The following is a 21,636-nucleotide window of genomic DNA, read 5'->3' as shown; positions in this document are numbered from 1 at the left end:
ATATATATATATATATATATATATATATATATATATATATATATATAAAGGAAACACAGATGCCTGGACACGACGGCAGAGATTTCCACTTGCTGGGGGCGGTGAATGTGCAGCACCTGGGGACAGTCTTTCATCTAAGAGCGCAGCTAATCCGGCACAGGTGACAGCTAACTACACAGCCAGGCCACGGGAAACGCTCAAAATCAAATCACTGTGGAGTCTGCACTCCTGGAGTTAATGTGGCAGAGCCTGGAACAGAAGGCGGAGGCAGTGAGGGGAGCCCAGCACTGTGTGCCCTCTACCTGTGACTTTTTCCTTCACTCAATGTGCCTGTCTGGCAATTTGTTTTTTAGGTTTTAGGTCTACCAAGGCAAGCAGATCTGGATAATATAACCAAGGACCATAAACAACTCAAAATGTTATTGCTGTATAACACTTTATTAAACAGTTTTATGGAAAAAAATCTCACATTTCTCTATGTGTCACATCACACAATTGTCAGGCATGTTTGAGTCCAGTGACAAATTACATGTAGAGAAAAACTTTGAAATCCATATTTGTGTGCCACTCCTTTGTGAAATATTGAAAAGCAGCTCTGTACCTCAGTTAAAGGTTACAAAAAGCACCATTTAAAGGCAGACTCTCACAGATTTAATTGCCTTCAAGTTACAGTTCTGTCCCCCCCCCCCCGCTTTATGATGGACACAGAGCTGCACTCATTCGAAATGCTTCTGTGTGCTACTAGCCAGCATCTTCCTTTTTGCCAAAACCCAAACACGTCGCATACACGGGACCCAGTGCAGAGACAGGACTATCAGCAATAAAGAGCTCCGACAGTCCTAAAACCACAAGCTGGGTAGGGTAAGTGTTCTGTAGAGGGATATAGAAAACGAGTTACACAATCAATACCTAACAGAATACTTAATGTAGGTATCCCTTGCCCATTTAACCTGACACTTAAAAAACCCATAGTGTTTAGTATTTCACACCAGTCTTACTGCAAAAGTACTGTTATACACACAATTAATTCAAGTTAACTCCAGCTAATGTTGACATTATTGAAAAGTTTAATTTTTAATGACAACAATTCACTTCAAAGCACAATTGAGAAAAGCAAATGAAGACAAAGCCCAAACCAGAATCCTAGAGAGATTCCATCACTAAGAATTCGATTCTACAAGTAACTGACTTGAGGTGTTTCCTTTTTACCTTCTTTCTTATAATTTGAAAACGATTTGACCTCTTACTCCAAAGTTTTGAGTTCATTGAAGAAATCACAGTCCTTTGACCTCCAATTGTGACTGGCACTCAGGAGAGACAAGTGGCTAGAGCCATAAAGTTCTGAAAAGACCCTAACCCTTACCCCTCCCAGGTCTTCCCTCCCATGGGTAGCTGATTAGCAGTCAGTAGCCCCTTGTAGAAGATAGCAAGAACTTGGCTTTAAGGACAGGTCAGAATAATGTAGGAACAAATTGAATACCTGCTTTTAAGCCCATACCCCAAATCACTAGAACGTGAAGAATGTAGGTATCTCTGAGAATAGAATGTATTTTAAACACATAAAAAACATAGACTATTGCATATCATTTTCAGTTGAGGTCAAAATTTTAAAAGCCCTATTTCCCCAATTAAAAGCAGGGAATTCTATCAGTAGTATGTCTCCTTCATTTACATTCAAGATTAATATAATGGAGCATCACTTCTTTCCAAACTCATTTTAGCAGCATGCATGGAGTACTGACACTTTTCAAAGGTTTAATCTCAGATCTGTTAGATCTGCAAAAGACTAGAAATAAGTGGGGGAAAATAAGCAGCTTGGCGGATAGGATCCTCTCAGGAATTCCTCTTGGATTCTCCTTTAACCATTTCCCTATCATATGTTCAAACATACGTGGAAAAAGCCAACACTATTCACAACTTTTGCCATTTACAGTGGCTAAATCCCTTTCAACTCTGATATTAAAGCAAACGAATAACCACGGTGTGGAGATGACTCACTTGTATTTTAGGTAATCTTTAACTTGAGACCCTGGCAAAGTCTGCCTGACAAATGAAGTTAAAGCAGGGAGCGGAGGAAGAGGCAGCGAATAGGAGCGGGAGGCAAAGGGCAGATGTGTTGCATACTGCTAAGTTCTGTACACGAGACCCGAGGACACTGCCGTTACACCTCTGTTTGTTAGAAGGTATTTTCCATTCTGAGTTACGTTACCTACTAAGTCTTTATTTTCCTAATGTCATCCCTCCGCTCAGCCTCCTATCTTTTCCCCACAACTCCGAATCCATGGAGCAGTTCTTTAAAGGGTCAGCCTTCCCTAGGAGCTATTTTTTTTCATTCTGCCAACTTTGACCCTGTGAAACGCCTACAGCCAAATTTTTAAAAAAGGCTAAAAAAAATTTTTTTTTGCCTTTACTGATTTTCTAAATCTATCACTCTCTCTTCTGTAAAAAATAAAGCATCCCTTTAGCTAACCAGTACAAAAGGATGAGTGAGCTGTATAGAACGGTTCCATGGAGACAGACCAAGATGGGGGTTCTCAGGACCAAGGGGTGTATTAGCATAGAAAGAGGACAGTGTTGAATGGGCCATGCCTAGCTCCTCTTACCCATCCTTCCAAACCAGCTGGTAGGCTCCCATTCCACATGTGGCTGAGAAATTACCTCAGAACTTGGGAAACTGACATTCATTGTGCACAATTCCAGATCAGAAAGATCTGAAAGTCAACCCAGACTCAAACCACAGAAGCCTCCGGCCTGAGAGAAACTGAGGAAACTTCTTTTCCTGCCCCATTGTACTGATAAACCTGTATGGAGTATGAACACACAGGGTTACATTTCAGTACCATTGACAAGAAAAATGAAAACCACACAATCTTCCATGTCACAAGCAAGATTCCGAATCTCCCTAAGTGGCCCACTTATGTAATGAGTATTGAAGAACAACAAATGTGTAGCACAACTGATGACTATGCAGAACCTGAGAGTTGCTTGTGATGGGATTTGGCCTGGGTTTTATAGTGGCATACTACTCTAAGTAGCCTCGGTTCTCCACAAAGGCCTTTTGCCAGAGGGGGCCTAGGATGGCTAAAGCAGTGCTTACTCTCTGCAGTTAACCACCAAGGCACCCGTGAATCTGCATTCTCAGCAAAACCACCACCCCATACCTAGCTGCCTCGCACCTGGGATCCAAGAGGTCTCCACATCACTTTGCCAGCACTGCACGTGGAAAACGGGAGGTAGCTAAACTGACCGGGATGTGCCCTCTCAGCGTGGCTGGGCCCATCTGAGCAGGCAAGGAGTCTCTTAGTCATCAACAGTTTGGCCTCCTTCTGTACTGAATCTGTGTCCTGTATTTATCTGCAAAGTGAAAGAGTCACAGATACTTGGAAAAAGTGTTTTCTCTTTGAGCCCCAAGAGTGGATTGAACAGCTGCTTATCAGTCCACAAATGAAGATCCAGGACTTCACTTCATTGCCAAACATTTTTTAAAAAGGAGAGGCAGAGGAACAAGAGATGTTAACACTTAGTGCAAAGAGCAATGCTTTTCAAGGTTGCTTCCTTGTTTCTTGGCTTAACAAATCCTTAAGTTGAGGGAGCCCTTGGGGGCATCCAGTGAATCTGTATCTAGAGCAACATTTAGTGTAATGATGTGCACAGGGCTTGGCCATATGAATGCAAGACCACAGACTTCTCCAGAGTAGAGAAAAAAATCTTAAGAACCTTTCATCCAGAGCCTGAAGTTCTCCAATTTCTTAAGACCAGTGATATTAAGTTCTTTATTTCTTAAGATCAATGAAAAGGAATTTTTAATTTTAAAAAAATGCAGGCTCATAAAACAAACTTTCCAGGATGAGACATGAAAGTTTCTCCTGGCTCCACTGCTACCTGCAGGGCTGTGTGCTCTGGGGAAGAAAAGCTGGAAGCAGGGCCAGGCAGCGTGGGAAACCTATGGGCAGGGGTCAACACAGCTGAGGCTGCCGCCCCAAGCCAAAACAAACAGCAGGCCTTCCGCATTCTGCCTTTCTCCTGTTGCTAAGCCATCTTTTCTTCAGTAGAAAGTAAAAGAAGCAGAAACAAAGTGGCCTGTGCTGGGCTAACAAGGAGAGCTTCAGGCAGCCCTAGTGACGTGTGGTTCAGAGCCCACGTACTTTTCAAATACACTTACCCGATGAGTTTTGCATTAGACAAGGGTCAGGTAGGGTATCTGAGGGAGACTCGTCAAGAATGGGATAAGAAGGGAAAAGAGTTCCTGTAGGGCATGTGGTACCACATAAAAGAACAGCAACTGTGCCACATACTCTGGGAATACCGAGAACCCATGCAAGCGAAGCCGCCCCTGCAGAAGGCGGCTGGAGGAGGGCAGCAGGCGAGCACAGGTCCCTTCCTTGGAGAGCCGAGGCAGCGGGGACCGAATCTCCGCCCGGAAGGATCCTACGACCTCGCATTGTAGGAAAAAGCTTCCTGTGCAGTTATTTCTGCAGCTCCCCCAAGCAGGTCTTGGTGAGTACCCACAGGCAGGGAATACATGTGGCTGGAACCAACAGGCTTCCAGTGACCTTCCTCTCACAAATACGTATATATTTTTTCTTAAAATAATTCCATGAACTCATACAGCTCTCATCCGCGATCGAATGCCAAAGCAGAGCATCCTACTCAGAGGCTCTGAAACACACACATCGGCCTCAAAGCAAATCAGCCTCCCAGTCTCACATGAGACCGGTGCAGTCCAGAAAGGCAAAAAAGATACTTTTCCTGAATCCTCGGAGGCAGAGGAGGCTGCTTTCAGATGGGCTTGTACAGCAGAGTGGTGACATACTTCTTCTTGTAGCGATGCGTTGCACTAAGAACCATGACGCTGTCCTGCAAGAGAAAGAACGCTAAGTCATGAGTTATATGGTGGGCAGCTCTCCCCAGCCATCAGTCCTTCACAGTCGCTCACTTTCGGCGGAGATAACTTACTATAAAAGAAAGAGGTTGGTCTTGGAGCCAAATCAGCTTCAGCCTCATTCTTGACTCCTACCGTCATTGTACTGGTAGTGTAGCCTTGAGTAAACTACCTAGCGTCTCTAAGTCTCTAAGTCTCAGGTACGTAGCACCTACCACTCAGGCAGCTCTCATGATTACATGAGATTATCTGATACACTTAAGGTGCTGAAGAAATATCACTCGATTTCACTCCCTTCCTTGCCACAAATTTGAATATTGGCCTTAAAACTACCAAAGAAGAAAAGGAACAACTTTTTGCATCCATTTCTAGGAGGAGGAGGACTTCGATTCAATGAGAAGAAAGGGAAATGATCCTTCTGAAAGCCACTCTCGCTCCCCAGCGCAGGTCTCATTTACATTTACTGTCAAGGATGAACTCAAAAAGTGCTCCTTGATCTAGAAGGAACTCAGGAATTACCACTTTCCTCAAAGACAGTGGATGCCCAAATCCTCCTCAGTCCAATCAAGTCAGTCCAATCAGCCGCAACAAGCTGAGTGGACTCTGGTCAGTCAGGGCCAGGCTGAACAGCAGTCACCAAGCACTACACCTGCATGAGAACCAGTCAGAAGCAAGCAGGAGGGCCCACCGCCCAGGCTGTGGGACAGACCTCACATACTGAGCACACCCTAGGAGGAGATGACAGACCTGTGGACATCAACTGACAGCCAAGGAGTGGTTGCAGCAGGTAAAATTCAATCAGGTCCCAAAGAATCCACGCAGATACGATGGCGAATCCAGTGTATCCTCCTACCTTCCCCTCTACTGTACTATCTACAGAATGTTTCGTAGGTTAACATTCTGGGACCAGAGTATGACACAGCCTAAACCTGACAGAAGCAAGGCAGGTGAAAAATGCAACTCCAGGAAAGGTTTTGCAGACATGAGGAACGAGTGAGAAGATCAGGAACAGTGATCTACAGGAAAGAACATGACCTCAGTCTGGTCTCTGGTACCTACTGGTAATGTGACTTTCAGAGCTTTAGTTTCTGTGTCTATAAAACAGGGGTTAAAAATACTATTTACCCCACAAGCTTATTATAAAAATTGAATTCAATAATATGTCTTTAATTTTACATGTATTATCACATAATTTGTTAAAGTCACTTGTATTGGTGACTCCCCTAATCTAGCTGCACATCTATGACATATAAGCAGCTTAAAAATGACAGGGGCCCACCCTGCACACACTTACTCAGCAGCTCTGGGGATGGAGCCCCTGAACCTGTAGCTTCACAGACTACCTTAGGTGATTCTGATGGTTGGCCAAATCTCAGGACCACAGAGCCAGTCCACAAGGGAGTGATACGACAGAAGAGACTGTCATTTTCAACCCAGACTCTGAAACAGCAGAGAAACCAAGAGGGACTCTGGAGACGGAGGGGACAGGGCAGATCTGGTCACATCTCCAGTGTATCAGGGGTGCAAGCCTTTGGAGATAGACAACTGGAAGCCTGATCATGCAAGCACTCTCCGAACTGGAAGCTAGGCCTGCTTTGCAGCAGATGAATTCTACTGCTACGAACTCAATGTTAAGTAAGTAGCTGATATAAAGGTTCTAGCCCCCCGGCAAAAGAAACCAGGAGGAAAAACGTCCATTCAATCACAGGGCAATTCAGCTAGCAAGAACACAGATATAAAGACTAAGATTTTAAAACAAGAAACAAAAACAAGAGAAAGAAAGAAAGCTCTTCTATAACTGGATCACCACTACCAGCTTCAGCTTCAAGGAAGCAGCAGAGCAGGCAGCTACTGGAAAACATGTGTTGCTCTCCCCCTCTCCTTTCCAGGTGCTCCATTAGGAGCCAGGGCCAGGAACCGGCGCTGTGGCGCAGTAGGTTCATCCTCCGCCTGCAGCACTGGCATCCTGCGTGGGCGTGAGTTCTAATCCCAGCTGTCCCATTTCTGATCCAGCTCTCTGCTAGGGCCTGGGATAGTACTAGAAGATCGCCCAAGGCCTTGGGTCTCTGCTCCTGCATGGGAGGCCCGGAAGAAGCTCCTGGCTCCTAGCTTTGGATTGGCCCAGCTCCAGCCATTTCGGTCATTTAGGGAGTGAACCAGCAGAAGGAAGACCTCTCTCCCTGTCTCAACTTCTCTCTGTAACTCTAACTCTCAAATAAAATCTTTGGAAAAAAAAAAAAAAAAAAAAGAGCCAGGGCCACTACTTACCTTAATGGACAATGCATAGAGGTGGTTCAGCATAACGTGGTTGGGCTCAGGGAGCAAAGCTGGGTCACACTAAGACAGAAAAACATCACTACGTGGAGTTAAATGCAGACAACCCAAACACCTCACTCGTCCTCTGTTCCTCTGATTCTTCTATCCCTGTATTCTTCCCTGGAACCGCTGAGAACTCTAAGCTAGAACACACTATCTCCTTTAAATAATAACACACCCCAGAACGTATCAGTAATACATTGCCATTAAGGAAAATTCCCAGTCCCAGGTAGAAATTTTAGACCTCAACATCTACTAATCTTCCTTAATAGAGCTAAAACAAAAATCTTGTTCACAACACATATGGCAAATTTATGTTGACATGCAAAAATAACCTTAGTGGAAACCAGGTACACTGAATAATGATGTAAAGTATATGCAAAAAATTGATAAGTACTTTTTATCTTGTGTTGGAACAGAAGTCCTGAAATTCTAGCAACACATAACTCTCTAGTCCTGATTTTGCTAGGACCAGCAAACAATGATTCACTTTTATACCAGGACATGAAAAAGTCAGAATTGAGCCTACAACACTATTGAGATACACATGATTTATAACCTCAATACCCCTTTGTAACAATCCTAACTTCTAGGGTTAATAACTTTTGACCCAAATGGTCCTAGAGACCCCCACATGCTCCAGCAATGCTCTCTGGATACTCACAGAAATATTAGTGTCCTTGTTAAGAATAACTTGGAGAAGGTGAGGAGGAAGTATGGGTGGCGATTTGAATCTCTCTTCAGATCGAAACACATACATTTCTTGACCATAAGGCCCTGGGGGTGAGCTGGAAAGGTCTGAAACATATTTATATAAATATGAGAGGAGGACAGAGGATTTGTAACAATGCATGGGAAAAAAAGCCATCAATGCATGGTAGCTAATATTAAAAATTCAGTAACAGTCACGGATCATGAGTTTGTGACCTGTTGAGTCTGCAACTGTAAGGCAGCCAAAGGGAAAGCCTGAGTCATCCTGGACACAGAACATGAGGAGAACATGAGGTTCCTCTAGGCGACAACAGGGCACAGGGAGCAGAAGACGACGAGTCAATGAGCTAGGCTCGGGGAAGAGCTGCTCCACTTATTAGCTGTGTGACTTTCGACAAACCCCTTCACTATGGCTGGTTTCCACAGCCATCACAATTTTTAAAATCTTTGCCTTATTTCACAATGCTTTTCCTGAAATCAAATGAGATAATGGACATGAAAAAGTTTTGTAAATTTCCAAGCAGTATGAAATGATCAGACTTCTCTTGCCCACCCAAGCAAACGAAAACAAGGTTATAAACTCTTTAAAGACTACCTGATGCTACAATGATCTCAGTAATAAAGATCAAACATATGAAGCAGTCATTAGGAAATGCAAATCAAAAACACACGATACTTTGAATATTCACAAGGATGGTTATGATAAAAAAAATAAGTGTTGGCAAAGATGTGGAGAAACTGGAAGCTTCACGCTATTCCCACTGCCAGCTGCTCAGAAAGCTGAATATAAAGTTACTACATGACCCAGTTCTGCACAGAAAAGTGAAAACATGTTTACACAAAAAATCTGTACATGAATGTTCGTAACAGCATCATCTATAAAAGCTAAAAAGCAAAAAAATAATCCAAATGTCTATCAACTAATGAATGGACACCAAAATGTGATGACCATGGAATGGAATTTGATTCAACTTTAATAGCAGTAAAGTATGGACACATGTTCCAACATGGATAAACCCCAAAAATATCATGCTAAGTGAAAAGTGTCAGACAGGGAAGACCACATTCTGGGACGAGCATTTTGGCACAGTGAGCTAAGTTGGTTGCAACAATATCAGAGCATTAGTTCGATCCCAGTTGCTCCACTTCTGATCCAGCTCTCTGCTACTGTGCCTGGGAAGGCATGGAAGATAGCCTAAGTGCTTGGGCCTCTGCCACCCACATGGGAGACTCAGATGGAGTTCTAGGCTCCTGGCTTCCGCCAGGCCCAACTCCAACTGTGTGGCCATTTGGGAAGTAAAGCAGCAGATGGAAGCTCTCTCTATCACTGTTTCAAATAAATAAAGCTTTTTTTTTGGAAAAAAAAAAAAAAAGACTGCATATTGTATGAATCCATTTGTATGAAATATCCAAAACAGATAAACGCATAAAGACAGAAAGTATATTTGTGGTTACTAGTAGTGGAGGGGAGGTGGGAACAGGAAATGACTGCTAATGGGTGTGAGGTTTCTTTTATGGAGTGATAAAAATACTCTGGAATTAGACAGCAGTGATGGTAGCAAAACTGCAACAATATAAAAATATTACTGAATTGTACATTTCAAAAGGGAGTACTTCAAAAAGTTTGTGGAATTACAAGTTTATTTTAGTGCCAAAAAATTTAAAAACCATGCATCTGAGTAGTCTTCAAGAAGTTCACGGATGGGACATTGTTAGGCACGGCAGTTAGGACACTGCTTGGGATGCCACATTGCGTATCAGAGTGCCTGGCTTTGCGTCCCAGTTCCAGCCCCTGATGCCACCTTCCTGCTATGCACACCCTGGAAGACAACGGCGAAGGCTGAAGTAGTTGGGTCCCTGTCACTAAGGCAGGACACCCGGAGTGAGTTCACGGCTCCTGGCTTTGGCCCGGCCAGTCCTGGCTGTTGCAGGCAGTTGGAGAGTGAACTAAATGGGAAAGCTCTTGTCTGTCTGGCTCTCTCTGCCCCACAAATAAATAAAACAAGTAAATGGAATTTTTAAGAGTTCATGGAAAATCATATTATGAAAAAACTATATATGGATTTCAAATTTTTTGCATCAAAATAAACATCTCTTCATTTCATTTTTATCACAAACTTTGGGACATACTCTAGCATATCTCAAATGGAAAAGAAAAGCACACAAGAGTTGAAGGAAATATACAGAAATGAAAATATCTATATTTCTTATTTTAAAAATTTATGATCTCATAGTCCCCAGTGAAAAATATTTTAATGACAAGTTAATTACAAGTACTCAGGTAGGAGTTAAATACATATGAAGCTAAGGCAAAAAAAATGGTAATAACACTATGATATTAAGCAATATCTTAAAAACATATAGAATTTGAAATTTTCTAAAATACTTTCAGTTATTTTGTCACATGATCCACAAAACATCATTGGGCAGTACCTAGAACAGTTTTTATTTCTTTTTCATCAGAAAAATAAAATACAAATTGGTTAAGTGATTTACCCAAAGTCACAACACAAACTATATGGTAAATGAGTACAGATGAAATCTTTACCTGCAGATTCCTAAAAAAATACATTCGAAGTCTTACCTCAGTGGACCAGATACTGGGTGAAAGAGGGAAGAGAGAACCAGCAATAGTATGGTAGTCCTCTCTCTCTGTAATTATATATCTATTTTTCATTGGTTGCTTTGCCAAGATCATATAAGGTAAAATGTAGTCACAAGTAGCCTCATAATCTAACTCAATATTTTTAAACCCTTTTAAATCATTGCCCCAACTTTTTGAGCTTTTTTGATAACAACAATAGTTCCAAATTCTCTTCTACAGATAATGATTGTACTACTGACTATTCCTTTAGATATTATGATCTGAGATCCTAATATGCACTTCAGGTGTGGTGACTGCTGAGCATCAGTGGCAGTCTATGCACCTGCCTCTTACTGTTAAGGAACTGAGAACCAAAAAGGTCCAGGGACTTGTCTGAGATGGTAAAACTAGTTAATACCAGAGGCAGGCTTTGAACTCACGAGAGGGAAGTGTGCTCCCTGGGAATACAGTGCACAGTTGTTTGGACAGTCATAGCCTTTACCGCAGAGAAACAAAACCGTAACTGCGAATATAGTTAGCAAAACGCTCTTTTGGGGGCTATGTATACCTATAGATACAGGATACAAACACACACACACGGTTCAGAAGATTCCTGAGGAGAAGTGGAAAAACAGAACAAAATACAAAACTGCTATGGGAAAGAACATGAATTACAAGACAATATAGCCAGAAAGAGCTTACACTACAAAATTACCTCGACAAGACGTCTCAGAGCTTTCCATGGAATCTAGCTTTAAGGCATCAAACACTTCAAAATCCGACTTCTTGACATGGATCAAATTGTTAATCGTGCCAAGCTGACTGGTAACCACGGGCTGAAACAGTGAATAGAACGAATCACTCAATCCCCTTTTCAAATCTCTCTTCCACCCAATCTTTCCTTTCTCTTTTTCTAAAAGAGTTGCCAGTGAACATACTCGGACCCCCATCTTTTATGGAGAGAGATCCTGCAGTGCAGGGGAGCTGTGGCCTGTCCATCCTGACAGTGACGACAGCTAAAATGAGAATGCTGCACCCACGGCCACCCCTGGAGATCCAGGCCTTACCTCGGATGGGTCGTGAACCCACTGTCCGTCCACAAAGAACTTGTATTGGTGCTCTCCCTCAGGGAGGTCCAGGATGGCAACAAAGTCATTATGGCTGCCAAAGGAAACAGAACGTCAGGCCAATTCCTTTTGGAAGGCAGAATGTAAAAGCAAGTGGCATTCACAGTATCAGGGCCACAGCCTCCCTTATTTCTAAGCCACTGTATTGTCTGGCATAAAAAGTAATTTATAAACTCATTCTCTCTTTCTATGTCACCTTGGACATGTATTTGCCAACCCCTGCCAATAACTTAAGTTCTTAACCAATATCTGCAAAAGAATACTAAAGACACCGTTCTCCCAAAATGATTCATCCCAGTACAACTACATCGTGTCAGCATAATGGATTCCTCACGTGTGAAGAAGGTAACGGCTGGTTCAGGATACAGAAGGGACTCAGGGTGTGCTTTCCATGTTTTGGTCAGCCTTTTCCAGAAAATGACTATTATATTAAGGGCGATTTTGACAGGTAAATAGTTCATTATTGCTTTGCAATTAACACATGCTTATACTATCTAGAACTTTACAGTGTGTTTTGCTTTAGTGCAATAGACAGAGCAACAGGACAGAGCCGGTTACAGAAGGCTTCCCACAAGCACAGGAAGGGCTTGTGTAACTCGGCCCTAAAGAAGGAACCCACATAGCTGGTCTGAGATGGTGATGTTCTAAGTGGGAAAGTCTCTCTCACGCACTGTGAGGTTGAAGCAAAACGCCATGTGCAGAGCAAATGCTCACAGCCAAGGGCATGCTTCAGAGACAGGCCCCAGGAGCTGGAGAAGAGCAGGCCAGCCCACCTCTCTTGGAAGAAAGGAAATCAGGTCTCTACCCCGGACCCCGAAGGCGCAGCCAAGACACGTGCGTTCACCTCTTTATCAGTGGAATCTTGGCGCTCCAATTGTTGAAGGACCCAGAGATGAAGACCTCCTTGCCTCCCTCCGACCAGCGGATCACGGTGGGCCGGGCCTGCTGCGCCGGCTTCACGGAGTCCTCCAAGTCCTGCTGCCATGAGACAAACTCTTTGTCCCCAGGGAGCTGCAACAAGCACCACAGGTCACCTCTGGGATAAACTGAGACCCAAGGACTCTTAAAAGGTCACTCTCCTCCCTAATGTACAGATGGGGGCTAGGTTCGCCTAAGGATATGAGCCCGAAAATCAGCACACTTTAAAATCAGATTTTGAGTGAACTACAGAAAGAACTGAGGGTCAAATACGCTCAAATGGCTGGTGCTCAGCACTGCCTATCTCAGCCTCACTTCTCAGAAGGTGCACCTCACCCCTCCAGAGCCCGAGGAGCTCCTTTGAAAAAAACACAACAAATCAGAACAAACCAAACCTTGTTTTCTATTCCCAGTCTAACTTGCAGGCAGGCAATTTTATGATATGCCTCCGAATGCCTTTTAAGAGAAAAAAAAACATGAAAACCTGTGGGGAGCAAACCGGACTAGACTGAGTTACTGGAATTAAGACTTATTCTATGCATCTGCTCTCCCACTGTGGGGAGCAAACCGGACTAGACTGAGTTACTGGAATTAAGACTTATTCTATGCATCTGCTCTCCCACTGTGGGGAGCAAACCGGACTAGACTGAGTTACTGGAATTAAGACTTATTCTATGCATCTGCTCTCCCACAATATGGCGCTGGGAGAGAAGTAAACAGCTTCCGCACAGCTGCCTCTCACCAACTTGACAAGCTGCAGGACTTGCTACTGATTGGAGGAGAGCAGCGTACTCGGCGTGTGGGCAGCCGAGTTGGGATTGGCGGAGGACTATAAAGGAGGAGAGAGACGGCATGCACCAGGAACATCTAAGGGGAACATCTAAGGGGAACGCCTGTGCAGCCCCCCAGAGAGCCGGCCGGCGGAGTGCCACTCCCCTGCGGAAGTGGGGAATGTGGCCAGGGGGAACTGCCCTTCCACGGAGGTGGAAGGGACAGTAGCCAACCCGGGAAGAACCAGCAGCAAACCCGGGGAGGGCCGAGCAGATGAAAGAACAGCGCAGGGTCTTGTGTCGCTCCTCCACGAAGAGGGGGAGCGACATAATGGTGCCGTGACTCGGATATGAAGCCTAGGCAGGACTTAGTGTCGTTCCTCCACGAAGAGGGGGAGCGACATAATGGTGCCGTGACTCGGATAGGAAACCTGACTCGGATTAGGAAACCTGACTCGGATAGGAAACCTAGCTCGGATAGGAAACCTGACTCGGATAGGAAACTTAGGACGGATAGCAAACTTAGGAGGGAAGAAACGGGAAGAAGCAGGAAAATATCGGAGAGAGAGACTAGCAAACAGCCTAGGGAAAAGCCGGACGAAAGAGGTGCCGGAGGAAGCTATTGAAAGCCTAGGCATAGACTCGGATACGGACTACGGGGGGAAGCTGGGAGAAATCTCTAAGGGCGAAAGCGAAAGTGAAAGCTAGAACAAACAGACTCGGACGCGGACTGTGGGGAGAGGCCAGGAGAAATGAGGGAGGAATATCGTTGGAGGAAAGCTTGGGGAAACATACCGGGTAGAGAAAACTGTTAGGGAAATTGAAGCCAAGGGGGGCAGGCCAAGGCGGAAACGAAAGCCACTTTGGGGTTCTCAGGTTAGCCCGGGAATAGGGGGCGAAAAGTTGAAACCAGAAGCTGAGACGTAAGCCAGATTGGGATCCGTCTGATTAGCCCGGGGAGCAAAGGACGGGAAGCCAAATCGTGGGCCGCCAGGATTCGCCAGGTTAGTCTGGGGAACTTGGACTGAATGCCGGTGGTGGCGGAAACATTCGCGAAAGCCGCCGCGTGCAGAGAGAGCACGGGGCGTTGGCGCGAGGCCGTGGTGCGGGCGCGAAGTGCGTGGAGACCGCGGAGCGTGCGCGCAGAGCCGGGAACCCGCCGGCGGGGTGAGGCGCCGGGAAGCCGCGCAGAGCCGTGAAGCCGCCGCGGGGCGAGGCGCCGGGAAGCCGCGCAAAGCCGGGAAGCTGCGCAGATGAGAGAGGCGCGGGCTGAAGCGGCTCAGCCGGGAAGCCGCCGAGAAGCAGCCTCGGGGCGGGCGCAGCCGGGAAGCCGTGGGGATAAGAATGAGAGCGGGAAGCCGCAGGGATAAGAGAAACAGAAGTTTAGAAGTAAAGTGAGAAAAATAGGAATGCTGGAAGATAGAAGTAAAATGGGAGAAATAGGAATGCCCGGAGATAGAGAAATAGAGAAATAAAAAGGCCTCCCTACAACACTGCAATGTGAGAGCTTGGATTCGGTCTGGCTAATCAAGTGAGGCGATGAGCACCTGCGGGCAGCTAGCAGCTTATGCGCCGCAGGTCACCGAAGACAGGCACGAATTAACATCAGTAAGGCTTCCCCACAATGTAACAATTAGGAGGCTTGGATTCGGTCTGCCTGATTTAAGGCGGTAAGCGCCAGCAAGCAGCTCGACCAGAGTATGAGCTGCAGGTCACCGAAGATAGGCACGAACCAACACTAATAAGTCTCCCCCACAATAAGGCAATGAGAAGGCTTGGATTCGGTTTGCCTGATAGAGCTTGTAAGCCCCTGCGGGCAGAGCAGAGCATGCGCTGCAGGGCACCGAACACAGGCATGCATCAGCGCCTAAAAACCTCCTCACAACATGGCGAAGAGAGGACCCGGATTCGGTTTGCCTGATTGATAGGACTTGTAAGAACCTGTGGCAACTCTAGCAAGCAGAGCAGAGTGTGTGCCGCGGGACACCGAAGACAGGCGCGTATCAACGCCAAAAATAAAAAGAAAGGGGGATCTGTGGGGAGCAAACCGGACTAGACTGAGTTACTGGAATTAAGACTTATTCTATGCATCTGCTCTCCCACTGTGGGGAGCAAACCGGACTAGACTGAGTTACTGGAATTAAGACTTATTCTATGCATCTGCTCTCCCACTGTGGGGAGCAAACCGGACTAGACTGAGTTACTGGAATTAAGACTTATTCTATGCATCTGCTCTCCCACAATATGGCGCTGGGAGAGAAGTAAACAGCTTCCGCACAGCTGCCTCTCACCAACTTGACAAGCTGCAGGACTTGCTACTGATTGGAGGAGAGCAGCGTACTCGGCGTGTGGGCAGCCGAGTTGGGATTGGCGGAGGACTATAAAGGAGGAGAGAGACGGCATGCACCAGGAACATCTAAGGGGAACATCTAAGGGGAACGCCTGTGCAGCCCCCCAGAGAGCCGGCCGGCGGAGTGCCACTCCCCTGCGGAAGTGGGGAATGTGGCCAGGGGGAACTGCCCTTCCACGGAGGTGGAAGGGACAGTAGCCAACCCGGGAAGAACCAGCAGCAAACCCGGGGAGGGCCGAGCAGATGAAAGAACAGCGCAGGGTCCTGTGTCGTTCCTCCACGAAGAGGGGGAGCGACATAATGGTGCCGTGACTCGGATAGGAAGCCTAGGCAGGACTTAGTGTCGTTCCTCCACGAAGAGGGGGAGCGACAAAAACCAAGAATGGGTCCATACAAACAACAAATAATTAAATTAGCCATATGTCCTTCATAGGCAACAGCTCTCAATTAGCACTTAAAATAAAAGAAAGATACCAATAAAAGTCATAATTCATACTCTAGCTAATAAGTTACAAGGGAAAGGACAAAGTTCTTAAAGTTTGAGAAGTGGTTATGAAATCTTGCTCAACCCTGCCAGGTATACACTAATTATTTCAGAAGTAAGGGTGAAAATTCTAGAGCCTTATGGAACAAAAGATCAAAAACACAGCTTCCTTCAACAAAAGTAATTCCATCATCAAATGAGGTTTGTAGAAATCTGAAAAAAGCTAACTCCTTAGTTTCTTATTACTTCTTTCCTTTAGATTAAGAGGTGGCAAACTAGAGCCAGATGTTTTTATAAAGTCACTTTGGGAAACTGCCATGCTCATATGCCCGTTATCTACAGCTGTTTTCCACTACAGTGGCAGACTTGAATAGCTGTGACAGAGATTTTATGGTCACCCCAATTTTTCTTAAGATCTATTTATTTTATTTGAAAGGCAAAATTACAGAGAGGGAGAGGGAGAGGGAGAGAGAGAGATACCATCTGCTGGTTCACTCCCCACATGGCTGAAAAGGCCAGGGGTGAGCCAGGCTGAAGCCAGGAGCTTCATCCTGGTCTCCCATGTGGGTGCAGGGGCCAAGGACTTGGGCCATCTTCTGCTTCTTTCCCATGCATATTAGCAGGGAGGTAGATTGGAAGTGGAGCAGCTGGGTCTTGAACCAGTACCCAATACAGGATGCCAACACTGCAGGCTGTAGCTTTACCTGCTATGCCACAGTACCGGTCCCTGTCCCCAAAATTTAAAACACTTACTATCTGGCCATTTACTGAGAAAGTCTGATGACCCTCCTTACTTTTGGTTTTGGTAAATAGGCAAATAAGACTGTACAGTATTAAGTCAAAATAGTACCCATAAAATAGTATAGGTTAGGGGACAGTGTTGTGGTGTAGCAGGTAAAGTGTGATGCTGGCATCCCATAGGGGTGCCAGTTCCAGTCCCATCTGCTCTACTTCTTTTTTTTTTTTTTTTTTTTTTTTTTTGACAGAGTTAGACAGTGAGAGAGAGAGAGAGAGAGACAGAGAGAAAGGTCTTCCTTCCATTGGTTCACCCCCCAAATGGTTGTTGCCACGCTGGCGCACTGCGCTGATCCGAAGCCAGGAGCCAGGCACTTCCTCCTGGTCTCCCATGTGGGTGCAGGGCCCAAGCACTTGGGCCATCCTCCACTGTCAGAGAAGAGTCCAGAGAGCTGGACTGGAAGAGGAGCAACTGGGACAGAACCGGCGCCCTAACCGGGACTAGAACCTGGAGTGCCAGCGCCACAGCTCAGTAGGCTAATCCTCCACCTGCGGTGCCGGCCCCATCTGCTCTACTTCTTTTTTTTATGTTTTGACAGGCAGAGTGGACAGTGAGAGAGAGAGACAGAGAGAAAGGTCTTCCTTTGCCGTTGGTTCACCCTCCAATGGCCGCCGCAGCCGGCGTGCTGCGGCCAGCGCACCACGCTGATCCAATGGCAGGAGCCAGGTGCTTCTCCTGGTCTCCCATGCGGGTGCAGGGCCCAAGTACTTGGGCCATCCTCCACTGCACTCCCGGGCCACAGCAGAGAGCTGGCCTGGAAGAGGGGCAACCGGGACAGAATCCGGTGCCCCGACCGGGACTAGAACCCGGTGTGCTGGCGCCGCAAGGCGGAGGATTAGCCTAGTGAGCCAAGGCACCAGCCTATCTGCTCTACTTCTAATCAAGCTCCCTACTAATGTGTCTGGGAAAGCAGCAGAGGATGGCCCAAGTCCTTGGGCCCCTGTACCCACATGGGAGACCAGGATGAAGTTCCTGGCTTCTGGCTTCTGGCTTTGGCCTGGCCCAGCCCTGGCCATAGTGGCCATTTGGGGAGTGAACCAGCAGACGGATGATCCCTCTCGCTCTCTCTTTTCTAACTCTACCTTTAAAATAAATAATGTCTTTTAAAAAAGTAGTATGGGTTTAAAATAAACAAGACTAGCTCATTGGGGCCAGCACTGTGGGGTACCAGGTAAAGCCACCGCCTGCAGTGCCAGCATTCCCATATGGGTGCCAGTTTGAGTCCTGGCTGCTCCACTTCTGATCCACTCTCTGCTATGGCCTGGGAAAGCAGTGGGAGATGTCCCAGGTCCTTGGGGCCCTGCACCCATGTAGGAGACCCGGAAGAAGCTCCCGGCTCCTGGCTTTGGATCAGCACAGCTTCAGCCATTGTGGCCATCTGGGGAGTGAATAAGCAGATGGAAGACCTCTCCCACTCTCTCTGCCTCTCTGTAACTCTGCCCTTCAAATAAATAAATAAATCTTAAAAAAAAAAAAAAAAAAAAAAAAAAAGACTAGCTTATTCATTTGGGCATTTGTTTCAAAATGGTTGAGGTAATCTACCTTCCATATACTGCCTTTTTCAGAACTTATTTATTTATTTATTTACTATTATTTTATTTGAAAGGCAGACAGAAAGATCTCCAATCTGCTGGTTCACTCCCTAAATGCTCACAACAGCCAGGGATGACTCAGACTGATGGGGTGGGCCAGAAACTCAATCCCAGTCCACATAGGTAGAGAAAATCCGCACAGCTGGCAGGGACCCAAGTACTTGAGCCATCACCTGCTGCTACCCACAGTGCATATTAGCAGGGAACAGAGGGACTTCAACACAGACACTCCAATATGATATGGGCACCCTAAGTGGCATTCTAAAATGCTGCCCCAAACTGCTGACCCCACAGCGCCTTTTGATATTCCTCAAAACTAAGTATGAGACCCCAGTAATAGCATAATTCAGGCTTAAGAGAAAACCCCGGTCCTCATGTTCTCAAAGCAATGCCTTCCTGCCTGACTGGCTGCATCAGACTCACAGGATTTTTTTTTAACAGACCTAACAATAACTCTCAGGCTCTGAGGCAGATACAGGAGCTGGTAATCTACTTCTAAAAATCTTCCCTGATAATAACAGTGTGACTTTCTACTAAAAGCGAAAAAATCACCTTTAGCACATTATAAAATGTTATGATACAATACTCGATACAATGTCTACAATGTGCTTCAAAATACTTTGGTGAGGATACAGTGGATTGGGACTTAGATGACACATGTTCATTCATGACTTGGTCATTGTTTAAAATGGCTGACAGGTACACAGAGTTCATTATACTGTTCTTGCTACTTGGTAAAGGTTTCAGAGTCACCATAACTGAAACAAATCTCAGGTTATTCTTATGTGCAACCAGGATTAAGAACCACCCAACCAGTCTGGTGATGGAGGCAGGCACCTGGAGCCCTCTGGGCCTCCCACCACTGTTTCCGTCAGTTACTTTTATGACAGATCTTCAGTGCAGAATCTGAAAGCTATGGACTATTAATATGCCTAGCTTCGGAGGAAAGCCCTCCCACTTATGACACAACATTTCTGTGGTAGGAACGGATGCAGCCGACTGGCAGCAAGAATATTTGCTCCAAGTTAAATAGTCGGCAAAACCAACAGGAAAAGGGGCAAAACAACAGCTAGAGCCATAGTTTGGAAATAGGTGAGAAACATGTTGAGGAAAGGAGAGAGTAGATGGAGTACTACAAAATTTTTGAGTTGGATGAAACCTTAGGAATTACATAAGCCAATTTTTAAATATCACAAATGGCAAGACTGCAATGTGGGGGAAAAAATGATCCAAAATAGGCCCCAATTCAGACACAACAACCTAGCTTTTATTGAGGCCATCAAATGCTGCAGTCACAGTTTCACAACCACACTGTTCTTAAATCCTGAGTCATTAACATCAAAAAAGGGTAAAAACACAGGAGGCAGATCACGTTGGGAAAATTCTGAACAAGTAAATTCAGGTGGCTGCGGAGACAGCCCAAATGATGGGGAAGAAATTCTCAAGTTGAAAGGGAAAAAAAGCACCAGAAAAGAAATCCCAAAACAACTCCTTTCAATCACTCTCTTTTCTGTCTGTGATTCTGTTCTCAATGGGGATTCCAGAAGATAAAGAAACCACAGCATGCAAATTTCCTGTACTAGCAATGTGGCAAATAAGGATCTCTTTCTGCCCAGAGGCCCTAGTTGGACGAAAGTGATGAAGTGATAAAAACATCAGACCCTGCCATCTTTGTCTCTCCATTGTTCTATTTCACCCTACTCAGCCCAACTGGAGAAATTAAATGCATTTCATGCCGACAGTTCTAAGAGTGATTAGACACTGCTCTGGAATCATATGGCTGTCAGCGCCATCTGTCCATTCTGTAGTGTGAACGCAAGTTGGTCTTCCCAGAAGTCCTAGGAACTGAGAGCAGGCGCTTCAGAGGGGCAGCTGGGGGTGGGTGTTTTCAGCCACGGGCAACACTCTCAAGTTCTCCTGGAGAGGAGAGGGGACTGGGAATCATTTGCCCTCCCAGCAAGCAGCTGGGTGTCGGCCACCACACCAGTGCTGGACCAAGCAAAAGCAGTCAACCAAATGACGTCCTACTGATCCCAAGCCTAGGACAAAGTAGTCAAGAAGGCAAGGAGTCGCGGCTCACGGCCGTACCAAAGGGGAAGAGAATTTCAAGTGCAGAGCTCCTAGAAAGGCAAAGATGACACTGATACACAGACATTTTCAGGAAAATGAAATTCACTGAGCCACCCTCAGGGCCAATGTGAAAAACTGCCACCTCCCCTGCGAAGTTTCCCCACCCAGTTTACAATCTGCAAATTCATCAACACTCCAAGAGGGTACCCGAAACGGCGGCTGTCTATTGTCCCCATCCTTTAAAACGTGGCGGAGAGACTAGTCAGAGAATTCCGCCGCCTCGCCCTATTTTGAAGCAGCACCGTAAGAGGAATTACCATCCAACACCTTCGACTCGGAAAATCCCTTTTAATTCAAAAACCCATCACCCAGTTCAGTGTCATGAGAAGGAACCCAGCAAGGGAGGAGCCCGAAACCAAGCCGGCTGCAGCACCGCCGACGTCTTGGGGCGTGAGGCCGCTTACCTTGGAATCAGGCAGGCTGAAGACGCTGGGGTCGTCCGTGCTCCCCACCATGATCTTGTGCTCCTTGCTCGGGCCATGGCCGCCGGCACCCTCGGCGCGCGCAGCCTTGGCGCCGTGGCGCTCCCCGGACACCCGGTCGCTGGTGGTGTTTCCCATGACCGCGGCTCCAGTCGGGGGCCACCTGCCGCGGGGGCACCACACCGGGCGGGGAACACCCCAGACGCCGCGTCCGTCACCGGCGCCCCCGGCCCCGCCCCTGCGCCCGCGGACCCGGGCGAGGGAATCCCCTCCCTCCCGGCCTGCGGGAACCCCCGCAACTCCCGGGCCTCGGCGCGGCCCCGGCTCAGGGAACCGCTATGGGGACCTCCCCCGCAGCCCGCGCCGCCTGCCCCAGGGCGCCCACGCCCGTCACCACCTCCGGCGATGCGCTCCTTCTTGTCCAGGCCACCGGCGCGATGGCCGTCCCGCGGGTGACGCCACCAATAAAGTTATTGAAATTGAAGCCGCGCCCCGAGCTAGCGCCCCTGGTTTCCTCCTAAAATGGCTACAAGGCCAGCGGCGCGGGGGGCCCG

General features: G+C 46.6%; 1 protein-coding gene across 1 annotated transcript; it reads right to left on the bottom strand.

The window, feature by feature from the left end:
* Nucleotides 1–419: 419 nt before the first annotated feature.
* PRKAB2 (protein kinase AMP-activated non-catalytic subunit beta 2) lies at nt 420–21,619 on the bottom strand. Its single transcript, XM_002715664.5, has 7 exons — nt 21,065–21,619; nt 12,465–12,631; nt 11,561–11,654; nt 11,209–11,329; nt 7,863–7,996; nt 7,151–7,219; nt 420–4,857 (listed from the first exon to the last, which is right to left on the bottom strand). Exons 1-7 carry the CDS (start codon nt 21,218–21,220, stop codon nt 4,780–4,782), a joined length of 819 nt encoding a protein of 272 aa, XP_002715710.1. The 5' UTR covers nt 21,221–21,619; the 3' UTR covers nt 420–4,779.
* Between the last annotated feature and the right edge of the window lie 17 nt (nt 21,620–21,636).

This window comes from Oryctolagus cuniculus, chromosome 7 (assembly GCF_964237555.1).
Source record: "Oryctolagus cuniculus chromosome 7, mOryCun1.1, whole genome shotgun sequence".
NCBI classification, from domain to species: Eukaryota; Metazoa; Chordata; class Mammalia; order Lagomorpha; family Leporidae; genus Oryctolagus; species Oryctolagus cuniculus.
The sequence above is the reverse complement of the archived record's forward strand: the minus strand, read 5'-3'. Positions and strand labels throughout refer to the sequence as shown.